This window comes from Equus przewalskii, chromosome 10 (genome assembly GCF_037783145.1).
Source record: "Equus przewalskii isolate Varuska chromosome 10, EquPr2, whole genome shotgun sequence".
Lineage (NCBI taxonomy): Eukaryota > Metazoa > Chordata > Mammalia > Perissodactyla > Equidae > Equus > Equus przewalskii.
This window is the reverse complement of record NC_091840.1, coordinates 49,429,913-49,457,700: the sequence shown is the minus strand read 5'-3', so window position 1 is coordinate 49,457,700 and position 27,788 is coordinate 49,429,913. Positions and strand designations below refer to the sequence as shown.

General features: G+C 53.9%; 3 protein-coding genes across 23 annotated transcripts in view; all 3 read right to left on the bottom strand.

Annotated features, from left to right (window-relative positions):
* Positions 1-704: 704 nt before the first annotated feature.
* Positions 705-5,136, bottom strand: SPAG7 (sperm associated antigen 7). The gene is made up of 7 exons (XM_008534862.2): positions 4,808-5,136; positions 2,257-2,324; positions 1,940-2,028; positions 1,715-1,799; positions 1,504-1,593; positions 1,247-1,403; positions 705-1,128 (listed from the first exon to the last, which is right to left on the bottom strand). The coding sequence occupies exons 1-7, from the start codon at positions 4,890-4,892 to the stop codon at positions 1,019-1,021; spliced, it is 684 nt and encodes a 227-aa protein (XP_008533084.2). The 5' UTR covers positions 4,893-5,136; the 3' UTR covers positions 705-1,018.
* On the bottom strand, positions 5,109-21,798 carry CAMTA2 (calmodulin binding transcription activator 2). 17 transcript variants are annotated; one of them, XM_070563173.1, is made up of 23 exons: positions 21,608-21,798; positions 20,230-20,324; positions 19,925-20,028; positions 18,684-18,751; positions 18,463-18,598; positions 17,804-17,875; positions 17,387-17,540; positions 16,917-17,051; positions 15,378-16,324; positions 14,536-14,662; positions 12,974-13,108; positions 10,985-11,100; positions 10,149-10,333; positions 9,732-9,810; positions 9,323-9,545; positions 8,795-9,099; positions 7,491-7,687; positions 7,058-7,241; positions 6,799-6,870; positions 6,661-6,681; positions 6,306-6,493; positions 6,057-6,131; positions 5,109-5,955 (listed from the first exon to the last, which is right to left on the bottom strand). In XM_070563173.1, the coding sequence occupies exons 2-23, from the start codon at positions 20,258-20,260 to the stop codon at positions 5,892-5,894; spliced, it is 3,618 nt and encodes a 1,205-aa protein (XP_070419274.1). In that variant the 5' UTR covers positions 20,261-20,324; positions 21,608-21,798; the 3' UTR covers positions 5,109-5,891. The 17 variants fall into 17 exon arrangements, with proteins under 17 accessions (XP_070419274.1, XP_070419273.1, XP_070419280.1 ...); XM_070563172.1 differs by having other exon boundaries at positions 17,804-17,890; positions 21,608-21,711; XM_070563179.1 differs by having other exon boundaries at positions 17,387-17,451; positions 21,608-21,685.
* Positions 21,799-22,100: 302 nt separating this feature from the next.
* INCA1 (inhibitor of CDK, cyclin A1 interacting protein 1) overlaps positions 22,101-27,788 on the bottom strand; it is a 7,323-nt gene continuing 1,635 nt past the window's right edge. For 3 of the 5 annotated variants that reach the window (XM_008534853.2, XM_008534854.2, XM_008534856.2), the window contains exons 2-7: positions 26,677-26,764; positions 24,151-24,264; positions 23,879-23,918; positions 23,407-23,600; positions 22,778-22,943; positions 22,101-22,526 (exon numbers count right to left, since the gene is read on the bottom strand). In XM_008534853.2, coding sequence (XP_008533075.1) covers positions 22,380-22,526; positions 22,778-22,943; positions 23,407-23,600; positions 23,879-23,918; positions 24,151-24,264; positions 26,677-26,764 — 749 coding nt within the window. In that variant the 3' untranslated portion in view covers positions 22,101-22,379. Of the gene's footprint in view, positions 22,527-22,777; positions 22,944-23,406; positions 23,601-23,878; positions 23,919-24,150; positions 24,265-26,676; positions 26,862-27,788 lie in introns of all 5 variants that reach the window. The other 2 variants (XM_070563216.1, XM_070563217.1) reach the window with 2 other exon arrangements.

Here is a 27,788-nt window from a genome sequence, read left to right as displayed (position 1 = left end):
GCACGGTCTGCAGAGTGCTCATCCTCATGAAGTGCGAGTGTGCTGCGAGGATGCGGTACCTAGAGCAGCTTCTTCTATGGAACGCTGAGGATCTGGAACTATTCTAAATATCTGGCATATTGACTTGTGTAATCTTTGAAATGGTCCTATCAGGTAGTTACCATAATTATCCCCATTTACACGTGAGGAAACTGAGGCACAAAAAGGTAAAAGACCTTACCTAAGGTAAAAGTAACTGGCAGAGCCAGGTGCCAAGGCTAGGCCATTTGGCTCTAGCAATTGTGCTTTTAAAATACTATTTCTGGGGCCAGCCCCATGGCTGAGTGGTTAAGTTCACGTGCTCTGCTTTGGTGGCCCAGGGTTTCGCCGGTTCAGATCCTGGGCGTGGACATGGCACCACTCATTGGGCCACGCTGAGGCAGTGTCCCACATGCCACAACTGGAAGGACCCACAACTAAAAACACGCGGCTATGTACCAGGGGGCTTTGGGAGAAAAAGGAAAAATAAAATGTCAAAAATAAAAAAAAAATTAAAAGAAAAAGGATCTCGTGTAAAAAAAATACTATTTCTTATAAATCTCTATGAAAGTGCCCATATTTGGCCATCTTTGGCCTACACAAACAACAATTTTATACTTTTCAACCTAAAATTATTTCTCTTTCTCTCCAGGACCCACCTTTCTCTGTTCAAATAAACCAAGACATTGGGTCAAACAGTGTTTATTGAATGTAAAGTAACCCCAGCCCCATGGGGAAGAAAATTTCAAGGAGAATGGAGAATAATACAGATTAAATACCCACCCATGCACTCACACTCTTTCACACACACATGCACACACACACACACAGACAACACATACATATCCAAGCTCCGACAGTGACAAATCAAACCCCTGCTTCCCCCAGCCTGAGTGACAGCTCTTAGGAGGTGACTCAGAGGCGGGGCTCCAGGACGGGTTCTCATAGCAGCAGCCTTGCCCCTCCCTGCCCTCTGCCCTGCCCCAGGGAGCTGGGGTGCCTAGGAGGTAGGTGGCAACTCTTCCCCGCTCTGCCGCAGACGCTTCTTGGCTCTGATCTCATTCATGGCCTCTTCAATGGAGCGTGTGTCCCTCTTGTTGGCCACGGGCACTGGGGGCAGAGGGGAAGGTGGAGAGGGCCTAGGAGGCCTGTGCTGTGGGCTCCCCACCCCTCCCCCACCATCCTGTGTTCCTCTCCCTGCCCTCCCCAGCCCACACTGTGGCCTCACCACAGCCGTAGGTCTTGTTGGCCTGTAGCATGTGGGCTGCATCCTTGGCTGCCCCCTTGCCGATGAGGTGGCTATACTTGTCCTTGTAGTCGCTGGCGGGGCTCACCACCACAGGTCCCTGCTGGGCTGCCTCTTCCTCCTGCCGCTGGGCCAGCTCCTAGGGGTGCAGAGGTGGGGCACCGGTGCTCAGGGGCCAGACCCCAACCCCTCCCAAGTGGTGGGCTGCAGGACTCCAAGGATGGCCGGGCATAACCCACCTTCAGCTTCCGTTTCTCCTCAGCCTTCTGAGGGTCCCACTCCTCGCCACGACGGTAGGAGTCCAGCTCTTCGTCTGAGGGTGCAAACTCCTGGGGAAGAAGGGAATAATGGGGTCACGGTTCCATATACACGTTTTATCTCATTCCTCTCCCCCAGGGAAGTACAGGCTGAAAAGGAAAGAGGAGAGAGTGGGGAACTCAGGCCTTTCACCTTTTTGAAGATCATGACATAGCGACACTCATCATCTTCCCCGAAGGAGAAGGATGTCAGGCCGGCCACTTCCACCACATCGTGTCTGGCAAGGGAAGGCAGAGGGAAAAGAGCATGGAGAGCCAGGACGGCGCCTACTGCCCTCCTCTAGCAGATTCCCCTGCTGGCCCTTTCATGCCACCCTGGCCACCCGTTTCCTGCCTCCTCCAGCCCAGAGACACTCACAGTATGCTCCTCTCTATCTTGTTCATTGGCTGAAACTTTTTCTTGATCTGCCCACTGTCTTGGATGAAATCTGACACTTCTTTCTCCATCTTGGGGGAAAAGGTAAGATAATATGAGACGATGGCTCTGCCTCAATATCCCTCTCCCCAGCTGGGCCAATGGCCTTCTCCTCCCCACCTTTCCCAGCCTCCAGGCCACTGGCTTCCAGGCTTCACCTCTCTCAAGACATTTAAAGAAAACTGAGTCCTTAACTTTCCAATCCTAACTTATTGTAAGTCCTTCCTGAGGCTGTCTTTGACCTCTCCAGTTGTTCTCACCCTTTTACGAAACTCCACTTTCTGTTGTTTCTCTTGCTCCTGTAGTTTCTTCAGGCGGGCAGCCTGCTCTGGGGGTGAGAAATGGGAGCATGAGGCCAGAGTGGAAGCATGGGTGGGGAGAGTTTGTAAAGCTTCAAAGGAGGTCTGGGGTCCACTGGGAGGTGTCAGCTGGGAAGGCAGGATTACTGGTCATTCACTAAGCATTTATTGATATTTCCTCTATATGTGGCACTGTGCTAGGCCCCGGAGTACAAAGATGATTAAGATAGCGCTTTGCACTTCAAGAGCCCACGGTCTAGTGGGAATAACAAAGATTAGAATCATGCTTAACTCCATTTCCCAACCCCACTGGGGAAACCAATTAACAAATATTTATTTAATGCCCACAACATACAAAGAACTATAAGGCACCTGCAGAGGTAAGGAGAACAGGCTAAACCCTGGCCTCAGAGAGTTTACTATCTCATTGTCTACATAGGAAAGGGGAAATTATTTCACTTCCTATATTTGGTAACACCCTCACTTCTCACTTCCACAGACAGGATGAAGCTGAAATGGCTGATCTGCCACTCTTCTCCTTTAGGAGTGTAGGTGTCCAAGGTGACCTGCAGAGGAACTCCCCACCCTTGAGTCTTCATGCCTCCCTCTCCTCTCTTCTGCCATTTCAAATCCTTTCTAACCTTAGAGCCCACTTCCTCCACAGGATCTGAATCCCTCCAGCTGCACTGACCCTCTTCCCGTTTTCCTAATCACTCCATGCCTTTGCACACCTTGTTCCTTCTGCTTGAAATGCTTTTCCTCCTCTTGTAAACTTTGAGATCTACCATGAGTCAGAGTTACTCACTGCTTCCTCTGGGGCCCAAGCACGTTCGGTTCAGACACCCACTAGAGCACGTGCTGAGAACTAACATAAGGTAACTTCTTATTTGTCTCCCCTACCAGATTATGAGCTCCTAGAAGGCACACCCTGCTGCTCTCCTACCTAGGTATTCTCTGTGGCCGCAGGGCCCGATAGTTTAGGAGCTCTCATCTCTCTGACCTCAAGGGCTCCAACTATCAACGCATCCCATCTTGGCCACTGACTGTTCTCTACTTGGTTTGCGAATCTTCTCTCTGAATCTGAGGAGGTATAACGAGATTGTGGTTAAGAACACACGCTTAAAAGGCACATCTGGGTTTGAAACCCTGCCACTTTGTAACCGTGCAACCTCAGACAAGTGACTAAACTGTGAACTTCAGCTTCTTAGTCTGTCAACTGCTACTGGTGAACCCCACCTAGACAGTATGGTGAACATTAACGAATTCCAATTCCCAGTACCCATTATGCTCTCTGCATCCTCAGGGCTTTCAAATGCACATCTCTGCCTGTAACACTTCGCTCCCCCTCTCACTCACTGAGTTACCTATTGTTCAGATCTCAGCTCACTGAAGACTAGGTTAGGACTCCTAGGTAGTCGGTCTCATAAAAATTATTTTTCTTTCAGAAGACTTATTAAGTTGGTTATTAAACTTCTGTGTGATCATTTCATCAGTGTTCCAGATTGTGGGCTTCTTGAGGGTACGCCGGATCCCTAGCAACCGTTCAGTAAATAATGGATGATATTTCGATATTAAGCAGCACTTGAGAACTTTGAAGGCATCCAACCTGTGGGGGAGCCGGTACCCAGGACGGGGCTTGTCCCTGTTCAAGGCCCGCAGGGTTGGGAGCTGGGGTCCTCCCCACGGCAGTCATTCTGCCAGACTCATTCACGCGCCGCGCCGCGGGCAGCCCGGGGGAGGCCAGCATTGCCCGGCCGGCCGCGCCCTAGGCCGGCAACCGAACTTGAGCCCGCCTAAGGGGAAGTTACTTGGAGAACACAGGCGGGGAGACTAGGCGAATCGGGCCCGGCAGGGGCATTCTCATCCCTCCGATCAACATCACGATCCGCGCGGGCAGCTTGGGAATTTAAGGGTACAAATGATAGAAGCGTCGGAGGGAAGCAGGAGGGACCGGGTTAAATCAGGTTATAAGGCGCATACGGGCACCGAAAGGACCCAGCAACCAATGGAGGTGCTAAGGGTGGCGTGGGCGAGAGATAGGTCAAACAAGACTTCATAGGTAGACCTTTAAGTTGAGATGACCAATAGAGGTGAAAGGATTGCGGATGGGCGTGTCCCGGACCCACTTGGAAGGGGGATGGGGCGCAGGGACACGCGGGCCGGGAGGTAGGCGGGGCCGAAGAACGCCAAGGGATTGGGCGGAGTGAGGCAGCCCACCAATCAGAGCACGCGAGCAGAGGACAGGCGGGCCCGTCGGCGAATTGAAAACAAGGACTGCGGAAGGCCAGGCTAGGGAAAGAAGCAGGAGGCTGGCGCTTGGCTTCAGGTAACCAATCATCGTCCGCTAAGGACAGCGGGCGGGTCGGCTGCCCTTTTAGGGACTCTGGGGGTCTCTCAGAAGGGGCCTGTGAGGGGGTCTCTCAAGGTTGAGGAGGCGGTATCGTCCAAAGAGGGAAGAGTGCAGTCCTGAGAACTGGGCGAAGAAAGGCGGTTGTGAATTTGGGATCCTCACCTCGGGCCTTGCGCCGAGTCTCCTGGTCACCGAGGCTGGGTGGCTTCTCCATGGAGCTCAGGATGGAGCCCAGTAGGTCCGCCATCTTGGGAGTGACTGAGAAGGGGCGGCGCGTCTTAAAGGGAAGGGCGAAATGCCTTTAAGGCCGGAAACACGTCGGAGGCGGAAAACCGTGCGCCCGCCCCGCCCCGCCCCGCCCCGCCCGGTCCTCCTCTGATCCCGGGCCAGGCGCGCGCGGAGACCTCCCGCCGGCGGAGGCCCCGCCCTGTCCCGCCCTCGCAGACAGAGGCCGGAGGCTGGCTGGTGCAGCGATGTTTAATGGCAATTCGTAGAAACCAAGCCCATGCACAAGTAGAAAGTGCTCGTGGAGCCGGCAGGAGGCCCCCGCCGCGCCAGGGGCCCACAAGCCCGGCCGTGCAGCCCTCCCCGCGGCGCCTTAAATAGATTCTTCACTATACTCTGTATGTTACATTATGTACAAGCCCCCTCCCCTCGGGGGACGGGGCGGGACTCCGCAGCGCGTTCTTATATACACCCCCCTTTGGCCCCGAGGTTGGTGGCCAGAGTCGGGGTGACGGGGGAAGACAGGGCCAGGAAGGGAGGAAACAGACGCAAACATGCGGAGTCGGGTGGGGGCCCGGTCAGCCCTGAAACACGAGGGGCACGCGCAGCGAAGGCAGAGGTGGGGCCGAGGCGGATACATTCAGAGACGCGTCGAACAAATAAATAAGGCAAGTCAGGAAGGGGCCGCGCCGGTGCAGGCAGGGAGGGAGCTGGGGAGAGGGGGCAGGCAGGGCTCCGGAGGTCACAGCTGAAGATGCAGGTATGTGGGGCGTGGGTCTTCTGGAGCCAGGGACCAAAAGAGGGGGCACGACCCAGAGGGAAGAGGAGCGAGGTGGAGGAGCTGGGGTGGGAGAGGGAGCTCAGCACTTCGGAGGGGGAGGAGGATGGAGACCTAGGAAGGACTCCAACCAAAGTGAGGGGGAAAGCTGCCGACAGGGGGCTCCTCCTCCCCCAGAGAGTCCTCTCCCTGTTAAGACTGCAAGAAGCGGCCCCCAGGGTGATGAGAAAGGCGGTGGAGAGGTCAGGTGGCCAGTCCGGGTTGGGGAAGCCCTTCCAGCTCCTGATTCTGCTTCAGTTCCCTCATCCTGCAGAGAGACAAGGAAGGAGTCAAAGGAGACTAGCAGATCGGGGCAGGGGGGATGGTGGAGGTGGGCGGTCAAAATCCAGAGCAAGAAAGGGTGAGGACCTGTGTCGGCAGCGCCGCAGGAATCTCATGATCTTCCGGGCTGCCTGGTCCTGCTTCTTGGTGAGAAAGGAGCCTCTGGTGAAAGAAAGAAGAGATGAGAAGATCTCACCCAACACTCAGGCATCCCCTGCCCTCAGCCCCTTAGGGACCTAGCAGGGAAGGGTCCCTAATGATGATGAGCTGAGGGTTGGGGGTCTGTGGGCATTAGGCATGGACACAGTGGGTAGGGACAGAGGGCTGGAGTCGTACTTGGTGCGGGTAGGCAGGCTGCCTGGGGGCCGGTGGGGAGGCCCGGGCCGGCGGCGGTAGGAGCGGTAGTGCTGCTGGATGAGCACGGCTGCTCGACGGCTCTGCTGAAATCGCTTCTGTTCATAGTAGCTTCGGAACTTGCTCTGGATCAGGATGGCCGCCTGGGTCATCTTCTTATAGAGTGCAAACTGCAGGGATAGGGAGGAGGGACAGGAGCTGAAACTGAGGGACAGACCTAAACCCCTGAGGGTCGCCCCCAAGTTCAGTTGATGCACGTCTCTTTGGCTAATCCACACGCTCATGGAAAGGCTGAATGATCACAGACAACCTCACACCCAGATCTCATGCTTGATACCTTAAGTGCAATCCAGGTCAGCTTGTGGAAAGAGAAGGGGAGTTAGGGCTCCGGCAGCATTCTGGGTGCTCTGGGCTGGAATGGGTGTGTGTGGGTGTGGGTTGGTGAGTACGCTTTTGAGAGAGAGAGGGGTCTCACCTGCTTGTACTTCCGGTAACAGCGCTGGATCACAGCTGCTGCCACCTCCTGCTGCTCCTTCAGCCGCCGGCCCTAAGGGTAGGGAAGGAAGCCTCAGCACCTAATGGCCCACCTAATAGACAACTTGCCTGGGGTCCCCTGCTCCTTCACCCCATCCGAGGCCTGTCTGGATGACTGCTCTCCCTCCCAAAGTCCTGGAAGCTCAGTCTCCCCTGAAAAAAGATTGTGTAATTCATCCCGAGACCCCCAGCCCCCTGACCTTGTACTTTCGGAAGGCTGTCTGGATGACTCGGGCTGCCTCATACAGCTCCCGCTGCTCATGATCTGATAGTGTCAGCAAGGCAAAATCACTCTCCATCTTGCCACTGGCAGATGCAGAGAGAAACTCTGCCCAGGAAGGTGCTGGAGGGATAGCCAGGCGACCCCGCTCAAAGGGCAGTTCGCTGTAAGGGATAGGGAGAAGGGACGTCATGGGGCATCTGAAGTCCCTCTTCTCCCACCTAGGGACTGCTGTGAAGGCAGACCCCCAGCAGTAGACTGGAGAGTTACTTCAGAGCTTATCAGTCAGTTCCAATCCCCTTCTCAAAAGCCCTGGGGCCTGAGCCTAAATGGAGCTTTGGCTATGGGGAAGCTTCCTTCCCTCCCATCTTCCTTTGAAGAACAATTTGGAGGCTTTGTCCTGAGCTGGTCACCTGGGAGGGGCTGAGCTGGGGAAATGGTCCACATTCTCCAGGTAGCTAGCCAGCCAGGACATGGTCTCACTGAGCCCCAGGGCCCCTGTCCGCTCCCTCACTGGGGCTCCAGCCTCAGGCAGCCCCACGAAGTCCTCTCGTTTAATCCGCTCTGGTGTGGCTTCAATGATCTGCTTGGCCAGTGAGATCATGTCCACCTGGATGAAGGAGAAGCTAGGTGAGCCTTGAGATGCCTCAAGTGCCAGATGTTCCTGCCCTGCCAAAGCTGGAGCTTCAGTCCACTTCCCATCTTATTCCTCTGCTCACTACTGGACGATGAGGCCTCAGGGATTGCTGTCCCTGCTAAACCTGTTTTTCTCAGCCACTGCTCCACATTCATTCATTTGTGCTTACTGGGCTCCCACTTGGGAGTACAGCTCTGTATGTTGAGGTGTAGTAGAAAACATAGACTAGGGAACATACTCCAAATGGGGATTCCAGAGCTGGGCAAATGAAGGAATTACCCTTCCAGGCCAACTGCCTACTGTCCCACCTGGGCCTGCCCCATGCCAGCCTACTGGCACATCCTCCCCACAGGCTTGGCCATGCGCGCCACCCCACTCCACCCCACTTCAGCTCTCCAAGAACCAGCTCAGTGCTTGCCAATCACATGACACCCTATTGGACGGCTCCAGCCTTGCCTTTGCTCCAGCCCTGAAGCCCACAGTACTTCCTGCTGGCCACAGGTAACACAGCCAACCTTGTGGAGTTCTCTTCAGTTTTTTATACTTATAGTGCTACCCAGTTAATCCAGTAGCCTCTCTAAAGCAGATACTACGTCTCCAGGTTCTAGCAGAGAAATATGCTGCTGCACTTCCAGATTCACTCTCTCTCTTTTATTCATTCATTCCATAAGATTTTCTTAGCTTTTACCATGTGCAAGGCTCCTCCCCGCCCAGATCACCGCCAGATCCCTCCATCTTACCAACCTCTCTGTTCCACACTCCTCCAAACTTCCCTCCATCGCTCTGGTTCCCCAAGAACCTTGTCTCTTCATGGATTAACAGGTAACCCCTACAACCCAGCACTAACTGAAGATATTCCCCAAAATTTTTAACCTCTGGTGCCTCATGATTTCTGAGTTGCAAGCTCTCACAGGAGCTAAGCAAAGGGTTACACCTTGCCTGCCCCAAAATGAGGGTACATGGCCCTTAGTTCCCAAACTGAAGCCAGACTCTGACTCTGTTCTCATAATAGTTGGCCTCACCCTACCCCTGCACCCTCTCTGTTTCTAGCCCTCATAATTCCATCAACATAAGCAGTACCGAGATCACATCCACAGCTGGTGGGCTGTCAGCATCCTCTGGAGCAGCCCCACCATCTGGGGCTGGTGGAAGAGGAGGTGGTGAGGGTGGGGAGCCTTTGGGGTTGGTGGCTTCATAGTCCATGAGGAGTAGGGGGCCCTCCGGGGTACCAGGGGAGAGCTGGCCTGGGACCACCTCCTCCATAGTAATCTCAGAGGCTGGCAGAGGAGCAGGGGGAGGACTCCCATCTGGGGCACTAGAATAGGCTGATGTGACGGAGAAAGTGCCATCCGATAGCTCTGAAGGCGAGGAGACACTACTCAGACCTGTGAGGTGAGGGAAGAGGGTGAGGGCAGCAGGAGCCATCTGCCATCCCTCAAGTCACCTACCTGCCCCTATCCTTGCTCTCAATGTCCCTGTCTTCCTTGCTACTATTATCTCCCCATCCCTGCCTCCTCCCCTTATATTCTGTCTCCCACTCTTCAGTTTTCCCCTGGCCTATCCTCCCACCCACATCCCCCTCTTAAAAAGATTAGGGGCAACCCTCACCAGTGTCTGGGCTGGAGGAGGGTGGCGACAGGGCAGGTGGGGGCTCAGCTGAAGCTTCCTGTCTCTGCAGTTCTTCAAGGCAGCGGGCAAGGCGCACATGACCCCGGGAATGAGCCACGGACAGGGGTAGACGGCCCAGAGAGTCGGGAATGCTCAGTGCCTGTCTGTTCCAACGGAAAAGGAGCACAGCAGCTTCCAGGTGTCCCAGGGCACAAGCCCACATCTGAGGAGAGGGGCAGGGAGAGCAGGACGGAGGAGGGGGAATAGAGGTGGAGGTGAGGCCTAGGGCCCTTCCTCCCAGTTGCCAGGTCTTCAGTCCCTAACCTTCCCCACTCCTTCCCTGCATCATTTTGAAGCCCTGTCCCCATTTCCCATTGCCTGCATGCACTCAGGACTCCAGCCTCCTCACCAGAGGGGTGCAAGAGAAATGATCAACGTTGAGTGGGTCAACCTCTTGCTCTAAGTCCAAGCTTCCGGTCTCCACACTCCTGGAGGGTTTGGGAAAGGGACAATAGAGCCCATCAGGGGAAAAGCAGGCAAAGAAGGAACATCAGAATTGATGGGACTGGGAGGCAAGCTGTCTGGAAGCACTAAGGTCAGTGGATGAGGCAGTCAAAGAGATTAATAAATGTAAGGCGGTCAAGAACTCAGTGTCTAAGTCAGGGGATATTAAAATTCCCTCATATGCAAATCTTCCAGCCCCTTTTCCTTCCCATAGTGACCCCAGCTCCCTCTTGGCAGGGCTGCAGGTCCTCAGTTCCTCCTCACTTGCCTGACACTTCTGTCCCAGGGGCTGCCCAGTCCCCTCCCTGCTGCCCCTGCTTACCGCCACTGGCTCAGGGTCTCGATGAGGCGGGCGTAGCCCTGGGCAGCGGCCAGGTGCAGAAGGCTCATGCCCCGGAAGGGGCTTCCGTGGGCCAGACGTTCAGGACCCCTCCAGGTGGAGCGTGGGATCATGCTCTCTACCAAGACCACCACCCGTGCCTCGAACCCAGGCCCCTGGCCTTCATCCTGCGGTACACACACACTTATATAGAGAGACCTGAGCATTTGGTCCCCTGGCTTCGCATGGCCTTGGCCACCCCACACCTGTCCTCTCAGCTTCTAATTCTGCCCCGTCCCCACACGTCCCACTCCAGGTTCCCACCACCCAGACCTCTGATGGCCCATCAGTTCTCCCAGGTCGAGTTCCTGGGTGTCCCCCACTCCCACAGCCAACTTCCTTCAGCGTCTCTGGCAGCCAGACCTCACACACCCTTGCCCACGCTGTGCCTTCACATTGGCTCAGATCAGTGCCATATCCACAGATGGCTTCTCCCCCTCAGAACCCAGAGTTCTCTCCCAGTCTTCTTCCTTCAGAGACTTGGGACCCACAGAGCGCTGAGCCCCAACTCTGCTGATCCCCTCCCCCACCCTCTCCTTCACCTCCACCCTTCTTCGGACCAGAAATAGTCTGAAGCCCATCATGCCAAGAGGGTGCCCAGAATAGCCACTCTTGCCACAGGGCGGGGGTGGGAGCAGGGTGACGTCAGGGAGAAGGAAGGAGGACTGGCTGAGGAGGCTAGGGACAGGAGAGCAGGGTGAGTCATACACTAGAGCCATTTTCTTTAGGAAGACCCTCGCCCTGTTCCCCACTGTAGACCTCCCCCCCCATGGAAGTACCTGCATTGGAGGCGCCTCAGGACCCTGGCAGGGTGCCTGCCCAGCTGCTGCAATCTCTGCCATCCGCTTCTCCATCTGCTCTAGTCGCTCCAGTATGGACATCCGGAACTGGTTGTCTGAGGGGAACGGGTATGGGGGGCTGAGTGGGCAGGGTCTAGGTGATGCCCTGATCACCAAAACCAGACCTGTCCCAGGATCTGGGAGGTGAAGACACAGAATCATATCCTTTCCTCTTCTCCAAAACAATAGCCCCTTTACCCACCCGCCTTCTAAATACAGCCCACCAGGACTCAGTCCTTAAACTAGGGCTCTTAAAACCACCTATTGACCTAGGACCAGACTCCAGAACCAAGACCGTGTCCTTTGAGACACAGAGACAGTAGGAACTCCCCAATGGCATGCAGCCCAAGCTGTCCCAGATTACATACACATGTACTCCCCAGGGGCACTTCTCCTAGGGGAACTGTTCCCTCAGTTCTCCTTGCCCCAGACACTACCTTTGTCCCCCATGCTGGGGCTGAAGGACTCCAGGGTCCCTCCTCTCTGTTAACCACTGCCCAAAAGAGCTCAGGGACCGTGATTTGAAAAGCACCACCCCCTCTTCCCGGCCCCCCGCAGCTGTCCACAAAGAGGATGGCAGGGAGGGAAGGTGACAGAGATGGATAGCCATGTCCATTCCTCCCCCCCCATACACAAATACACTTGTGCACACACACACACCCAAGCTATATCTGTCCCCTCCTGAGATCACACAAGGACAAGGAGGGGAGTTGGGAGGGGCTCAGAGCCATTGGGAAAACAGGCACAGAGAAACAGGTGGAGGTTGTGGATGTTCTGAGATGCCAGAACGGAAGGGGATGAAGGTATAGAGGTGATAGTGGGAAGCAGGGTGACAATGATGAGCAGAAACCCAGGTATAACAGAGGAGAAAGAGCAGAAAGGATAAACAAGGTGAAGGAGAAGAGAGAAAGGACAAAGGAGAGTTGGGGAACATACCAAACAAACAATAAGAGAAGGGGGGCAGGTTAAGACGCTGGTCCAAGGAGAAATGGAAAGAAGAGAGAGGGAGGAACCCCACAGGAGAGATGGTAAACACAGATTAGACAGCGACAGCCAGATGAGGAGCAGTCACAGAGTGGACAGAAAAGGGCTGGGATCCCAAAGTAGGTGGACTCGAGGCAGAGAGCCAACACTCACACTTGGGCTTTGTGAGAGGGCAGCTCCAAGAGTGAGCAAACCAGGAGTGAAAGCCCTGAGGGAGAGAAGTAGGGATGGAGGAAGACAGAGACAAACTAAACAGGACCACAGCAGAACTGAGAGAAACCAAGAGGCAACAACAGAGACACCAAGAGGAGGAGACAGAGAAAAGCAAACGCCGGGAAAGAAGCAGGTGCAGAGAGAAACAATGACCAAAGCAAGTAGGGATAACCAGGAAAAGGAACAATACAGTTCTAGACTTAATAAATACACACATACACACATGTGTGTGCGTCTCTGTTTGTATAAGGAAGTGTATTAAAGGTGGTAAATATCACTGAGTAGTAAGATTATAAGCAATTTTCATTTTCTACTTTGTGCTTCTCTGTAATTTCCAAATTCCCTGTAATAAACAACTATCTTTATACTCAGAGGAAAAACAATAAGAAAATTTAAATACATACATACGTATATATATACACTCATGCATATCCCACATATATTGCTCTAGACCCCGTCCCTACACCTGTCTCTTGGCCTCACTTGCCTAGATCCCATCCTCCGGGATGGAGAGGACATGGCAAGAGCTGGGACAAAGATGGCTCCAAGATTTACAGGCAAGAGGAGGCGAGGGAAGTTTGCTGCTGCATTTAGAAATGACCAATGGAGCAGGAGTTGAGAAAAGAGGGGTGAAGTGGGGGCTAAGCAGTGGCCACCTGAGTCCTGAGGGGTCTAGGAATGTGTCATGCTCCAAGGGGCCTGACACTAGGGGTTAGACGATTAGGTACTCACCGTCCAGTGACAACCAGTCGAGCTGAGTACTAGGAAGTGACAGGAATCGGCGGGCTCGATACTCAAAGAGCACAGAAGCAGAAAGGGGCCCCTCCCGCCCTGCTACCTGCAAAGACACCAGCCCTACCTCATGGGCTGGGGAGGGCAGGATCAGCGAGAAGGGCTCTCCTTCCCTGGCTCCTTCTCTGGGCCCTTGAGTCAGAGCCATGGATGATCATTTCACATCTATCTCTCCTACTCCCCTGCTATGGGCCAAGAGGCCCCTGGCTTCACTGGCCTTGGCACTAACTGGGAAGGGACTCCATTCATTTGAAAACTTAATATCTACTATGGGCCAGGGACCCCTTGGATTCTAGACCCTGTAGTTAAGGATCTTTGTTATTCAGCACCAAGGCCTGGAAGATGAGGGCCTAGAGATACCTATACTTATAAATAATTTGATGGTGGTTAAACCCCTCATCCCCCAAGATCAGAGTCCAGAGGTCACGACCTTGTTACTAAGATGGGGGAAAAGGTCATTAGCTGCTCACCAACAGTGTCTATTGAGAGCTATGTCCCGGGGTCTCAATGTCTGGAGCCTTGAGAATGAAACCACCAGGCCCTGGTCCCAAGACTAGAGGCTGAGACTCTTGCCCAGTCCTAGCTTCTCTGGTCTCATCCCCTTTCCTTCCATGCACCATTGAACAGGGCTGTTGAGATGAGGGGAGAACACACTCATAGACAGCAAAGCTGTCAACTTGCTGTCCTTGGGGTCCCACAGTAACACTGACTGTTGAGTGCAGGGTAGGGGACAAAATTGGTGGCAAAAGGGCAGAGACGAGCCTTGGCAACGAAATCTAGACCAATACTGTCCAACAGAACTTTCCTCAACATGGAAATGTTCTGTATCTGCACTGTCCAATAGGGTAGCACTAGCCACATTAGTTAGAAGGAGTTAGTCAGAGGGACTATGGAAACAGGAAAGAAGCTGCAATCCACCTAAAAACAAAGGTTGGGAATAACCACATGTGGCTATTGAGCAGTCAAAATGTGGTTAGTGTGACTGAAGAGCTAAATTTTAAGTTTTATTTAATTTAAATTAATTTCAATAGGCCTATGTGGCTAATGGCTACCATTTTGACAGCATGGGTCTGGAAGCCAATGTCCTTCAGTCCCAAGACTGGTTGGAGGAGACCAACGTTTCTTCCTTCTCATTCTTCCAAGAGCTCCCTGGATTGCAGCAGAGACTCTGACTTTAAGCCAGAGGGCCTGGACAGACCTTAGGGACCCCTTGGGTCAAATGCCTGACCTTATGGGAGGGGAGGCTAAGCACCCAAGAAAGGAACAGACTTATCCAAGGTCACTATTCAGCTAAGGAGTAGATTTCTTAGACCAGAACCTAGATCTTCTGACACCTAAGCCCAGACTCATCTGCCTGCTGGGGGAACAAGGGGCTCAGCCTCAGAACTAGACGAGGTCCTTGCGCTCTCAGGAACAACCCAACACATTTGTTCCCAGTGCTTCCTGGAAGTCCTAACTGCCCATATATTAACCCCTTCCCCTACTGTTCCCAATTCCCATACCGGGACAGTAGCAGCGTAAGACACCAGGCTGGACAAGTGAGGCTGGCACTGCGATGTGATCAAAGACACAGGAGTAATGCTCAGCGGCCTCTGTCCAAGGACCTGTGATGAGCACCTTGACCCCACCCTGCAGAGAGAAGTCAGAGAGCCATGTGACTGGAGTTCTGTTGGATATTCATTTCCTCATTCATTCATTCACTAAATCAGACCCTGAGCGAGTATCTAATATATGGCAGGCCTTGTACTAGAGTCTAGGGGTACAGGGATTGGACAGGACCCAGTGGGGTGAGGTCAGCCAGTCTGTCCCTCCTCCCCAACATTCCTGCCCTCTACCTGAATCTGCCAGAAATGAGAAACTCACTGCCTCCCCCAAGGCTATCAACTCATTTGCAGATAGCTATCATTGGCAGGAAATCCTTTTCTTAGGCCCCCCCTGTACCCCCACTGTAGTTCCTCCTTTCCCTCTCTGGGGCAGCATAAAGAAGAACTTCTCCACTGCTGAAGACAGTCTTTCAGCTTCCCAAAGTCTGCAATCACACCCCAGCTGTGTTTTCTCTTCTGCAGGCTGAGTTGTCCCAGTTCCCTTCCCGTGAAACAGTCAGCAAGGGACAGTGAAGTCCCCTGGGACACTTGGGGGACTCACACAACCACAGCTAACATGTGGAAAGGGGAGGAAAGGAGAAAGGGTTAGTCAGAGGGACTACAGAGACAGGAAAGGAGCTACACTCTGTAAAAACAGAGATTGGGAAGATAACTAAGCAGCCATGAAAACGAAGGGAAACTAGGTCACAGACCATGGGATAAGAGAGATGGAGAAGGGAGGGGAGAAGCCTGAGACTCACCTCTGGGTAGGACCACTCTGGGGAGAAGTCAGTGATGGTGCTAAGAGCAGGAGAGAGCTGGGGGGTTGGAGCAGGGATGCTTGGAGCTTCGTCACTGATGAGTTCCCCCATAAGGTCTGGGAATGATGAAAGACTGAAGGGCTCCAGTTCGCTGGCCCCACCAGCTCCTTCAAACAAGGCCTCCCCTCTTCCTACTCTGCCTGATGGCTCCAAGGGGGCAGGTGAGGGTGGGGGTGAAGGAGGGGGTGAAGGTACAGGTGGGGTGGCCCCCTGGGCCTTGAGCTCCTCTCCACTGTCATCATCTTGAATGAAGAAGCAGTTTCCTCTCCTCCTACCTGCTCCCGACTGTGGAGGGGGACCCCGAGCAGCTGCTTGGGGCTCCAGGGCAGCAGCAGGCTCTAGGGCAGGACAAGGGCTATGGGCAGCCTCTGCCTCGGGGAAGTCTGGACTTACCCCCTGCCCCCCTCCATAGGTCTGGCCCCTCTGGGGGCTGTTGAGAAAACGATCAGGGTCAAAGGCAGGGCTGGGAGGAGCTGGTGGGGCAGAGGGCTCAGAGCCTACAACCACAGCCAAGCTCATAGAAGGCCTAGGGTCAGCCTGGGGAGCCAAATGCCTGGTGGGCGTCAAGCCCCCAGTTCGCTGCTCCAGTCCCGTTAGGAGGAGGATAGCGGTGCCTCCTCTCGATGAACCCCCTCGAGAGGTGGGAGGGCTAGGTCTGATCTCTAGGGGTTCTGCAAAGCCTGAGGAAGAAGAGGAAGAGGAGGAGGAAGAAGAAGATGGGGAGGTATGTGCTTTGGGGAGCTCTGGGGGAAGTGGGGCTATCAGTGGAGGGGGGTCAGGGGGCTGGGGATGGGGGACTGAAGTCAGGGTTAAAGCTCGGGGCTCCACTTTGGGAGAGATGATTCGGTGTTTCGTGCTGCTGCATTTGTGGGTAAGGCTCCCGGAACCTGGAGTACAAAGGGGTGGGGAGGGGAGAAGGGCTAAGACACATCTTTCTCTTACTGGAGCCTTCTCTTACTGGCAGCCTTCATGTATTTCCCGGGACTGTGCTATGTACCAGAGATGTAATACTGACCGTGGCCACTGGGAGGCAGCAGAAATGTTTCTCCTCCCCACCTTTCCCCTCCCCCCAAATTCAACAAGACTATAGCAGCATTGTAGGGGAGAAGGAGGGCTTGGGGGAGTAGCTGAGAGAAATAGGTAAAGACATAGAGAAAGGACAAAAGAACAGAACCAAGGGGGTACCAACTAGGAATAAAGCTAAGGCTGGGTGTAAGTGATAGTGCTGGGGTGGCCAGGAGTTGCTAAGGGTAGAAGGCAGATAAAGAGCCCAAGCTGCCAGGACTCAGGTAAAAGGAGCTGGGGCCAGTGTGCGCCCAGATGGGAAGCCCTCTGCTCGCTCATCTGGCCCATCTTTCTGGAACATGCAAAAGACATGCAAATCAGCATGCAAATCTCAGCAAGACAGATATCCCTCTGGCTTGAATAAGAGCAGTGTGGCTAGGCGGGAAGAGAGCCCCAAGGTCAGGGGTCACTAACCAAGGCCCCCACTGCAGAGACAGGCATGGGTTCGGGGTGCAGGCTTGGTCGGGTGAGTGTCCAGGATCTGCTGCACCAGCTGCTCTACAGAGAACTCCTCTGTCCCGTTCCCACAGCTCCACTTGATGCCATGAACTAGGGGAGAGTTGGGGGGAAGTGCTGTGGGACCCCCACAAAACAGTCCCAAGAGCACCTTGATAGCTCCTGCAAGCACCTGAGATGCTCCAAGACTTCTGGCCAGGTGAAGAGAGGCCAGCAGCCTCAAGACTGCTCGGACATGTAGCTCACAGCTGTGCAACACCTTAGAACACACCAGGAATCCTAGCCCCCCATAGGAAAGTACCCCCCTGGCTTGGAAGGAAATGGTCACCCCACAGGTTGCTATAACCTTCTGGTTATAGCACCCTGGCCCTTTTGGAGGCCCGTTTCCAATCTCCCCTTCGAGCGCTGTCCTAGCTCTGCTGCCTTACACATGGGCTTCAGCTGTCCCAGCAGCTCTTCCCGGGACCACTTCAGCCACTCTCGACGGTCGCTGCTGATGGAACAAAAGATGGGGCTGCAGCCCTTTCCACAATCCTCCAGGGCTGGGACATTCAGGTAGTGCACAAGGACGATGTCAGGGTTCTGAGAGCAGAAGGGTACACACACACAGCACCATGGGGTCCTGAGGTCTAGAGGAGCAGCTGGCTTCCTAGTTCTCACTTTCTGCCGGGCAACCCCAACCTCACCCCCAACTTCTGGCTCTCTCCATCCCCAAGCCCCTCTCTCTTCTTCCCAGGCTCCTTTTCCCACTCAGAACCTAGTTATGCTGCCATTTCATCCTTTCAGACCCCATCTCCCTCAAAAAGCCAGGAAGAGTCTAGCTCTCTGAGCTCTTCCATCCTTACCTGGAGCAGCCAGTAGCAGCGCCGATGGAATGTGGGGACGATGGAAGAGTGAACGTAGCAGCCATAGAGACACTGCCAGGAGACAGGCTGGGGTGGGGGGAGGGCTAGTCTGCTCCCCAACTCTTCCTCTGTTCAGTCCCTTTGCAGGAATCCCAGTCTTTCCACCAGTTCCTCTTCAACCCTCACCCACTCCCACCTATTTCCCACACCTTTCAAATCCCAGCACCCCGAATCATAGATGAGGGATAGAGAGAAGGGAACAGCGGGGCCAGGGCCTTACAATGAGGAGCAGATTTGAGATATGGGGCTATCTAGAAGTCAGAGGGCAGGGCAAGAACTCATCTGAGATGAGCAGCAATGATTTGGGGAAGAGAAACCTGTGCTCAGAGGTTCAATACTTGGACCCCTGAGGGAAATGCGAGAGAAGTGAGGGGACTGGGGATCGGTGTCCTCCAGGGGGAGGCAAGTCCTGGAAAGGTGGGTCATGGAGGGAAATGGGAAGCAGAGAGTGAGCTAGGCAACCAACTTGCTGATCCAAAGTGAGAAAGGAACGGTGACTGGGAGGGTGACAGATGACGTCACCAAGCCCTGGCAGGGCCGGAACCAGCTAAGAGTGGAGAAGGGCAGGCAAGGGCAGACGAGTGGGATGCTTCGCTTACCTCCATGCCCTGGACCTTCAGCTTCATGTGGTCCTCTCGGGTGGTCTTCCCATCCTTCCGCTTCTTCCAGAGGTAACCATCTTTCCGGTATTTCACCTTCTTGCGATTGTAGAGGATAATGGAGCCATTCTGAGGCCTGAGGAGGGAAGCGAAGGCCTCCTCGAGTTCTGTGGACAGAACCCAAGACCCCTGCCACTCCCACCCTTCACAAACTTTCTCACCTTGTCTTTGGGGCACAGGATAGCCACTCATCATGCTTCTCAAAGGTGATTAAGTACGATGCAATCTCCTGTAGGAGGGGAGGCAGTCAGGTGGGTGTCCCCTTCATAGAGCCTCAGCCTAGTGTCTCAGTCATACCCTCAGTCACATTCTCTGCTGAGTTCTGGCAGCTAATGGAGGATGCTACCAGGCATTTGGACCCAGCAAGGCCCACCGCCCTCCTAGGAATCCCAGGTTCCATCTCAGACAAAAGTCTAACCTCTTCTTCTTTCCCTCCCAACTGGGATGTTTATCTTGGGGCCAGGTCCAAGCTCTTCATCACCCATTCTTCATACTGCATATTATTTTACTCTCTCCAAATCCCATTTTTGTGCCACTTCCTGACTCAAAAAATTTCAATGGTTTGACACTGCCAGGAATTCTAGACTCCTCAGCCTGAATCCAAGGCTCTCCCAGAGCAGGGATCAAACCATCATTCCCACTATTTACTCATATGGTGAGTACCATTCCTACCAGATCAGTCTATTCATTGTTCCCTGAACACGGCCTGTGCAGTCACCTCCTGAATGTTAGCACCCTACAAGCCTGAAGTGCCATGTGCACATCTCTCCGAGTCTGGAAATCCCAGCCATCCTATCAACCAAATCCCTTCCCAGGTCTCCATGAAGTCCTGCTACCACCCTGGCCCTTCCTGCATTTATAACAATAACACACACACACTACCCTTTTACTGACAGTTGTCTTCTAATCAACAACCAAATCATAATGACTGACCATCATGTACACACAAAGCACTGTGTGTTGAGAACACAGAAGGTGTGTAACACAAGGTCCATGCCTTCCAGAAAGAGCCAGCATCAGTGGTGGTTAAAAGCAGGGACTCTGGAGTTAGATAAACTATATGAGGTAAGCTGGTTTCCTCATCTATACACGGGGATAACAGCAGTGTCTGTTCTGTAATCATTAGGGGACTGAATGAAATAACGTAGGTCAAGTGCTTAGCACAGTGCTCGGTTTGTAAGAAATACTTTGTAGGTGGTAGCTATTATTTTTCCCTGGGGGGATGTGCCAAGAAGTGAGCTCCTACAAGATGCAGGTCTTTATACCTCTCCTATGATCCCCAAAGAGCCTAGAACAGCACTCTGCACTTGGTAGTGTCGACATACACAGGATGACCCCCAGTCACCCTCCTCCAGCCCACGAGGCCTTGCTAGGCCCTGATCCTCCAGGCTCCCTAGAAAACCTCATTTGTATTCCACCGTAGCCGCTCTGGAGGCAGCAGCGGACAGCGAGGAAGACACTCCAGCAGCTTCTTGGGGAGAAAGATCTTCAGGTGGTGGCTGTTCTCTAGAGGGAATTAGAAGGGAGGGCTTAGTGTGCTGCTCCTGACATCCCTGTGATAGCCCAGGGGAAAAGAGCTGAAACCAGAGCTTTGGGGGAAACTGAAATGATGACAAGGAGAGCAGGGATCCACGAATTAGAGGGTCACCACAGTGTGGGCAGAAAAAAAGGCTGTGCCCAAATTGGGAACCTGGATTGTGAACTCACCAGCAACCTCGGTGGTGTCCTTGGTATTCATGGTGAGGGCTCCAGGGGGCAAGGTCACCCCCGGCCTGAGGGGCCGGGGGGAGGGGGAGTCTGTGCTGGGAAGGGAGAGAACAAGGTCATGGCAGAAGCCCCCACACTTAAATCCAGGATGAGGAGGATGAGGTGGGAGAAGGGGTGCAGAACTGGGTCGTGTTATTTGGAAAGACGAGGAATCGAGAAGGGGCTGCACTATGATGTGAGAGCAGAGCCAGGGAATGGAGGAGAGAGAGAACTCCGACGTGGTGCCAGGAATCAACACGAGTGTGGAGACACGACAGAACGGAGCGATCAGGAAGAGACGGGTGGGGTGGGGGAGGGGAGAAGGCTGGCAGGGCTGGCGCTTCAGAGCCCTACAGCGTGGGCTCTCGCGGAGGCTGGGGCTACGAAACTGGGGCTACGGTGGGGTCAGGTCCTTGGAGGATGGTTTGGCAAATGAGAGCCTGGATGTTCGGGGGAGGGCAGATCTAAGTGCGGGTGGAGAGCTGGGCCTTAGAAGACACACCCTGAGTTCCTTCTCTATTTGATTTTTCCAATGGGAAGGGCAGATCGGAGAACTGATTCTAACGTACTCCCTCTCCTCCAAGTTGGTCAGGGCCTGGTAGAATCTGGGCGAGAGATCCAGGACCCAGCTTCTCATCCTCCGGACAACCCATCCTCCACCCTGAGGCTGACAGCCCTCTCCCTATCACCCCCCCCCCCCCAAACGTCTCTGCTTCCCCTGGCCTCCAGGCCTACTCTACCCCATCTACCACTCTGGCTCCAGCCTGAGTCCCCACCCTCCTGAGGGAACAGATGGAAGCTGGAGGAGGCTCTGGGCGCGGGCTCCGCCAGGTGTCCGAGGATGGAGAGGGGGAGGAGGCCTGTCCGAGCTCGGCTGTGTGCAGGAAAGCCTGGATTGGGGTAAGGACTCCGCCCAGGGCGCAGGTGCGCAGTCCGGGCTGGGCAGCCTGCCAGGGTGCGGAGCGGTGCCGGGGGCGGACCCCGCGGCGGGGCGGTGGTCCCCCGAGAAGCTCCAAGGTGGTAGGGTCCCACCTCCCGCCCGCACGGAGGGACGTTCTGAGGAAGCTGCGGAGCAGAGTCCGTGGACCCGCGGCGGGCGAGGGGCAGAGCCGGAGCCGGGGTGCGGGGGGTCCCCGGGACCGTCCCGGCACGGCAGCTCTGCCGTGGGGCCCTGCGCCGAGCGGCGCCCCCTGGCGCGGGGGAGGAGGACGGAAGCGGGGAGTAGGGGGAACCAGGAGGAGGGACGGTGGTCCCCGGCGCGGCGCGCCACGTCCGGGCTGGTGGAGCTGCGCCCCCTGGCGCGGGGGCGGAGAGGCGGGCGAGAGGCCCTGGCTCTTACCTCCCGGGGTCCCGCGGGTGACGGCGGCAGCGGCCATTCTACCCCACACCGACCCCCCCCCCGGCGCCGGCTGACAGCGGCGTCCGACGTCACTGCGCACGGGGCGGGGCCTCCCAATTAAGGGGATGGGGGTCGGGAAGGGAACCTGGGGTCAGCGCACGTGGGGCTCTGGGTGGGGCTCTGGGTGGGGCGCTGGGCCAGGCGGCGGGACCGGCTGCCGGGAAGTCCCAGAAGGGGCAGGAGTGCTGCGAGGCAGGATTCCGGGGTCCCCGAGGCGGAAGCTCGGCCAACTGACGTGACCTCCGGGCCAGGAGAGTGGGGCGCAGGCGGCCGGCCAGTGCTGGCGAGGAACGTCGGACTCGGGGCAGGACGCTTCAATTTTGAGGACCCAGCCCGACCTCATTGTAACTGGGTCCTCGAGAAGGTGAAAGGAGCCCTCCTTCCCCGTGAACCTCTCCATCAGTGCCTCCCGGAGAGAAAGACAACTCTGGGCTCAACTTGCTTGCTTTTTAATAACAGAACAGAGAGAAGAACACAGTGCCAGGGAGCGGGCCGGGGGGTCAACAGGCCTTGGGGAGATCCTGTGAGAGAGGTGGGTTGAGATGGGAGCCAAGGGGGCTTTTAGTGCCTAGTTCAGAGGACAGGAGAGGAGGTTGGGAGAGGCTAAGGAAAGGGAAATGCCTGGATTCCAGAAATGGGGAGATTCCAGTGATGAGAACTAGTCTTGGGCCCGTGAGGCAGCGCTAGCATCTTGGGCATCGACAGTTTCTCCTTACTCCTCAGGCTGCAGCTCCATCCCCCAGGGGTTGTAAAGGGGGTTCCTACTGGCTGTGACAGTGCTGTAGGAGGGCAGAGAGCTCAGCTGCCTGGAGAGACAAGACCCCTCCTGGCCCAGGGGACTCCAGGGGGACCAAAGCAGCTGTAAAGATGAGAGAAATTGAAAAATGAATGAAAGAATGGAAAAACAGGTCTTTCTCCAGATTTCCTAGTCCCCAAACCCCGGGAGCCCCACGTCTCTGGCTCTTGCCTACTTTAGTTTTGTTCCTCTCAAATCCAGCTCTGCACCCTGGCTCTTGGCTTCTTCAGTCTCTGAGAGACCAGGCATCCACATCACCCTCCACCACCCCGCCAAGTTCTCTGCCGACCATACCTGGGCCTGGCCGACCATACCTGGGCCCGGCCGGGAGTGAGAAAGTGGTCCTCTTCCCATGGATAGGTTGCCCTCTCTGCCTCCAGGGCAGGGTATTTGGTGGTGCTGGGGAATTCACAGCCCTCTTCATCGGGCACCAGGGGCTCAGACGTAGCCTCAGGGCTGCCCCACTGGGCCTTCTTCAGTCTGTGGAGACTTTAGGCTTAGGAAAGAGGTGCCTGGAGGCCAGGCTTCCTGTCTTTCCCTTCTTCACCTTTCTGCCCTGAAATGCTTCCCCCGCTGGGACCCAGGGGTGTTGTCACTTGACCTGCAACTCTCCATTCCCAATTTTCTGCTCCCCTCAGACAAGTATTTTCAGTCCAGGGACTCAGAGGTGACCTCTAGCTCCCCACTCTCCTCTGGTTCTATGGCATGCTTTCCCATCTTCAGTGATCCAGTTTCCGCTCCTTCCAGCTCCTGTGGCTCGTCCTCCATCCCTCAGTTCCCTCCCCCTTTCCACAGTATGGAAATTCGGCTTCAATTGCATGGAGTCCGTCACTCATTCCCAAACAACTTCCAATTCCTTCAAAGCTCTCAACTCCTTCCTTAGTTCAAACCATTCTGCCCCCAAACCCTGTTTGGTTTTCAGAGCCCAGATGCCTCTCCTTACTCATTGATGATTCTCTGTCTCCTCCGTAGATCCTCCAGGTGATAAGTGACAGCCCTTACCCGGGCTGGGATGCCCCCAGGTCCCTGCTGCGTTCCCACCAAATGAGGCCTCCTTCTCTTTCTTCTGCAAAGCATCTCAGGGGGTGGGAGCCCCTCAGGGGGATATAAGCCAGGCTGGGAGCAACCCGTGGCTCTCTGTGCCAGAGAATGGGGAAAAGGAGCAAGGGGGCAGAACTGGGTCTCTCAGGGAACCCTGGACTGAAATAGGGAGTCAGGGGTCTTGGGAAGCCCAGATCACAAAAACATAGCCGTGATCTGGGAAACAGGATGAGTGATTCATAAAAAGGAGGACCTAGTTAACTGCGCTGGTTGGGGGACACCAGAGGGAACAGGTAATAAGGAGAGCTCAAGACAGAATGGCAGTGGGTACAATTTTAACCAACAAGAGTTGAAGGGCAGACAGTTTGTCATACCAGCAGGGGTGGGATGTAATGTTCCTCCATCCAGGTGGGGCTGTGAAGCACAAAAAATGGGCTAAGTGCAGACAGGACACCCTCATCCATACCGTTTCTCTAACAACCTCTCCCCACCACCTGTCTGCCTGGCATTAGGAATTACAACGTGCATCAGCCAGTGGGGCAACTCTCTAGACTAGGGCTTATTGCTAGGGCTTAGGGTATTTTAAAATTGTACAGCCTCACCTTCCCACCTCCAGTTAGTCCCCATTTTCTCCATTTCCACCCACCTGGGCCTTTGACTAAGGTTCTCCCAAAAGATGTCTCCATAACGCTGGGGTGTCAGTCTGAGGCTCTGGGAAGGCAAGCTCGGGGGTGGAGATCGGCTGACCACCCTGGAACACCTGAGGTGAAGACAAGGCAGGCTCAGGTCTGGCATTTCCCTTACAGCATCTACTCACCCCAGGGATTCAGGAGTCCTGTCTTTCCAAGGGAAGACAGAGCTGCACAGGCTCCCTCAGGCCATGTCCTCCCTTATCCATTTTAGCTGAGGAAGGTGGTAAGGCCTCTGATTTGAAAGGAGATTGGAGCTGGGGTGAGGGTAGAGATTGGCAATTGTTTGAGCTCGGATCTCACTCAATCTCAAGCTTCTACACCCCACAACCAGAGAACATCATATTTAGCAAGCAGGGCTGTTAAAGAGGAAGGCCCTGATTACTCAGGTGATGTGACAAACATGGTTCCTTTTGGTCAATGCAAGGATCCAGGAGAGCAGAACCTCTGTTCAGCCCTGCTTTTTTTTCGAGTGGACTCTTCATTTTTTTTTTTTTTTGAGGAAGGTTAGCCCTGAGCTAACTGCTGCCAATCCCCCTCTTTTTTGCTGAGGAAGACTGGCCCTGAGCTAACATCCATGCCCATCTTCCTCTACTTTATATGTGGGATGCCTACCACAGCATGGCTTGCCAAGCGGTGCCATGTCCGCACCTGGGATCTGAACCGGCGAAGCCTGGGCCGCCGAAGGGGACCGTGCGCACTTAACCGCTCGCCACCGGGCCGGTCCCTGTTCAGCCCTGCTTTGTCTCCCCTATCTCAGAAGGACTAATATCCTTATAGGTAGGGAGGGGTGTGCAGAGCTGTTTGAAAGCAGTGCTCATCACTTCCAAAGCCCCCAGATTGAATGGTGCCTACCCTCCTGATCTCTAGGAGAGTGTCCTAAGGCTTAGGCCTGGGCCCTTTATCTTCTCCATCTCCATCTCCCCTTAGGTGATCTCACCCAGGCCCATGACTTTAAATACCACCAATGTGCCCAAATCCATATTTCCAGCCCTAGCTCCTCCCCTGGACTCCAGACTTGCAGGTTCAACTGCCCGCTCAACATCTCCCTAGCCTTCCTCATCTCACTAAAAGTCACCCCAAAAGCCCAGTTGCTACAGCCAAAAACCTGGTATGCCTCACTTTCCCTCACCTCCCATATCCAGTCTACCAGCAAGTCCTGTCAGTTCTGCATGTAAAATATACCCAAATTTAACCACTCCTCACCATTTCCACTCCCACCACCATATCTCAGCTCACCTTCCCCTGGACTACTGCAATGGCTTCCTCCTCCTCTGTTTCCGTTCTAATCCCCCAACAATCTATTCAGCACAGAGCAGTGTGAGTAATCTTCTAAATATGATCACATGAAATGATATATGGCTTGAGATTTGCTTCAAAATAGTCTGAGTAGTAGGGGGTTCAGTGGATATATAGACGAAAAGAATATCCATATAATGATAAATTATTGAAGCTGAGGAGGGTACACAGAATTCACGACTATTATTTTCTCTACTTCTATCTTCGTTTGAAATTTTCCATAATAAAAAAGTTGAAGGAAAAAAAGTCTGCTCATGTCATTCCCTGGCTTAAAACGTTCCAGTGATTTCTACCGTTCTTAGAATAAAATCCAAACTCTTTTCGATGGCCTAGAAGGTCCTATATGATCTTGCCTCTGCCTAACTCTCTGACTTGACTTTCGGCTTTTCCTTTGGTCACTAAGTTTCAGTTACACTGGCCTGCTTCCTGGTCTTAGAAAATATCAAGTGTGTTTCTTCCTTGGGGCTTTTTTACATACTATTCCTACTTCTCTCCCCGGGTTCTCTCTCTTTTTTTTAAGATTTTATTTTTTCTTTTTGTCCCCAAAGCCCCCTGGTACATAGTCGTGTATTTTTAGTTGTGGGTCCTTCTAGTTGTGGCACGTGGGACGCCGCCTCAGCACGGCCTGATGAGTAGTGCCATGTCTGTGCCCAGGATCCGAACTGGCGAAACCCTGGGCTGCCGAAGCGGAGCGCGCAAACTTAACCACTTGGCCACGGGCTGGCCCCTACTAGGTTCTTATCAGACTGGCTCCTTCTCATTTTTCAGATCTCAATTAAAACTCACCTCCCTAGAATGGTTTTCCACAATCATCCTATCTAAACTTATGTCTCCAAGACATTCTATTTTCCATTATATTATACTCCTGTTGTATTTTTTTCATGGTACTTATCACTGATTGAAATTATATTGGTTTATACATTCTGGTTCCTCCCTTTAGAATGTAAGCTCTATGAGCAGGATCCCTATCACTCTCGTTGCTGAATCTCCGGCATCTAATACAGTGCCTAGAACATTGTAATGTTCAAAAACTATTTGTTGAATAAATTAATGAAGCATCAGTCTCCTGAGACCAGGCACCGAGCTTCCTGTTCCTTATTTCCCATTCCTCTTAGGGAAGGACCCAGCCATGCAATCTTCCCTCCATCCCATTCCCATCCTCCCCACTAGGTGGGAGGACTCACTTGGCAAAAGGGATGAGGTTGTCTCCATCTTCTTGTACCTGAATGACTGGACTGGGCTGGGTAGGTGGAGTGAGTCTCCTCATTGGTGCTGGGAGGATAACAGAAAATGAATCATTCACTCATGCAACGCCTGTAGGGATGAGACCAGTAGCACATCTAGAGATGGGAAAAAAGACGTATGGGTCCTGAAAAGGGAAAGAGAGTTTCAAAGGTACTTCTAGTGATGGACATTTCTATTAGCTGAAGACAGGTTGAAGATGGTGAGCACAGGAAATTTGGATGTGGTAAAAAATAAAGGACAAAATAAATATTCTGAAGCCAAATGTATAGAGTAAGTGAAATGGACAGATGACAGTTAAGTGACTTAACTGACAATATGGGATGATGAAATGAAGAATGATGATGGGGGAGACTAGATGGGGCAGAAGCATTTGGGGGTACAGTTAGTACAGAATTGGTGGTTGGGGGCAGTTAGGGAAGTGGCAGAATTGAGGGTTGGTAAATAAAGCAGGTCTGAGCGGTTATGAAACTTAAGTGTGGACAGAGTGATCAGTTGGTGACAGGGAAGGAGAGGGCAGTTGGGAATGTCTGTAGGCAAAGAAGGTGAGCACAGAGGTCAGCGGCCCAGAGCCAGAATTAGGGACAGCCACAGAGGACCTGAGAGCCAGTCGGGGTGGGCAGAAAAGGCAGATAAAAATGCGAGATAGGTTAGGAGGGTGCGTTAGGCAGCATAAAGAACAGACAAGGCCAGTGGGAAACTGTTAGAAGTGAACAAGTATTTATCCAAGGGCAAACAAGGATGGGTTGAGAAAGCAGTCAGGTGAGCTAAAAAATGGACAGAGGAGTCTTCAGGGCTGAGGTGGCAGATGGGACAGAGTTGGGCTCAAAGAGCAGGTGGGATCTAAGTGGGACGGTCCTGGCCCAGGGCTGGTGAGCTGAACTCAGGTGGCAGCTGGAAGCTGAGGGGCATTCAGACGTCAGGGAGTTGGGTGTAAATGGGTGACCTGGATGGAGGAGGTAGGACGAAGCTTAAGGAAGTGGGACAGGGTACTCAATAGTTGACCGAGGAGGTACTCAGGGTCCTGGAGGGCACCTGAGCCTGACAGGGCAGA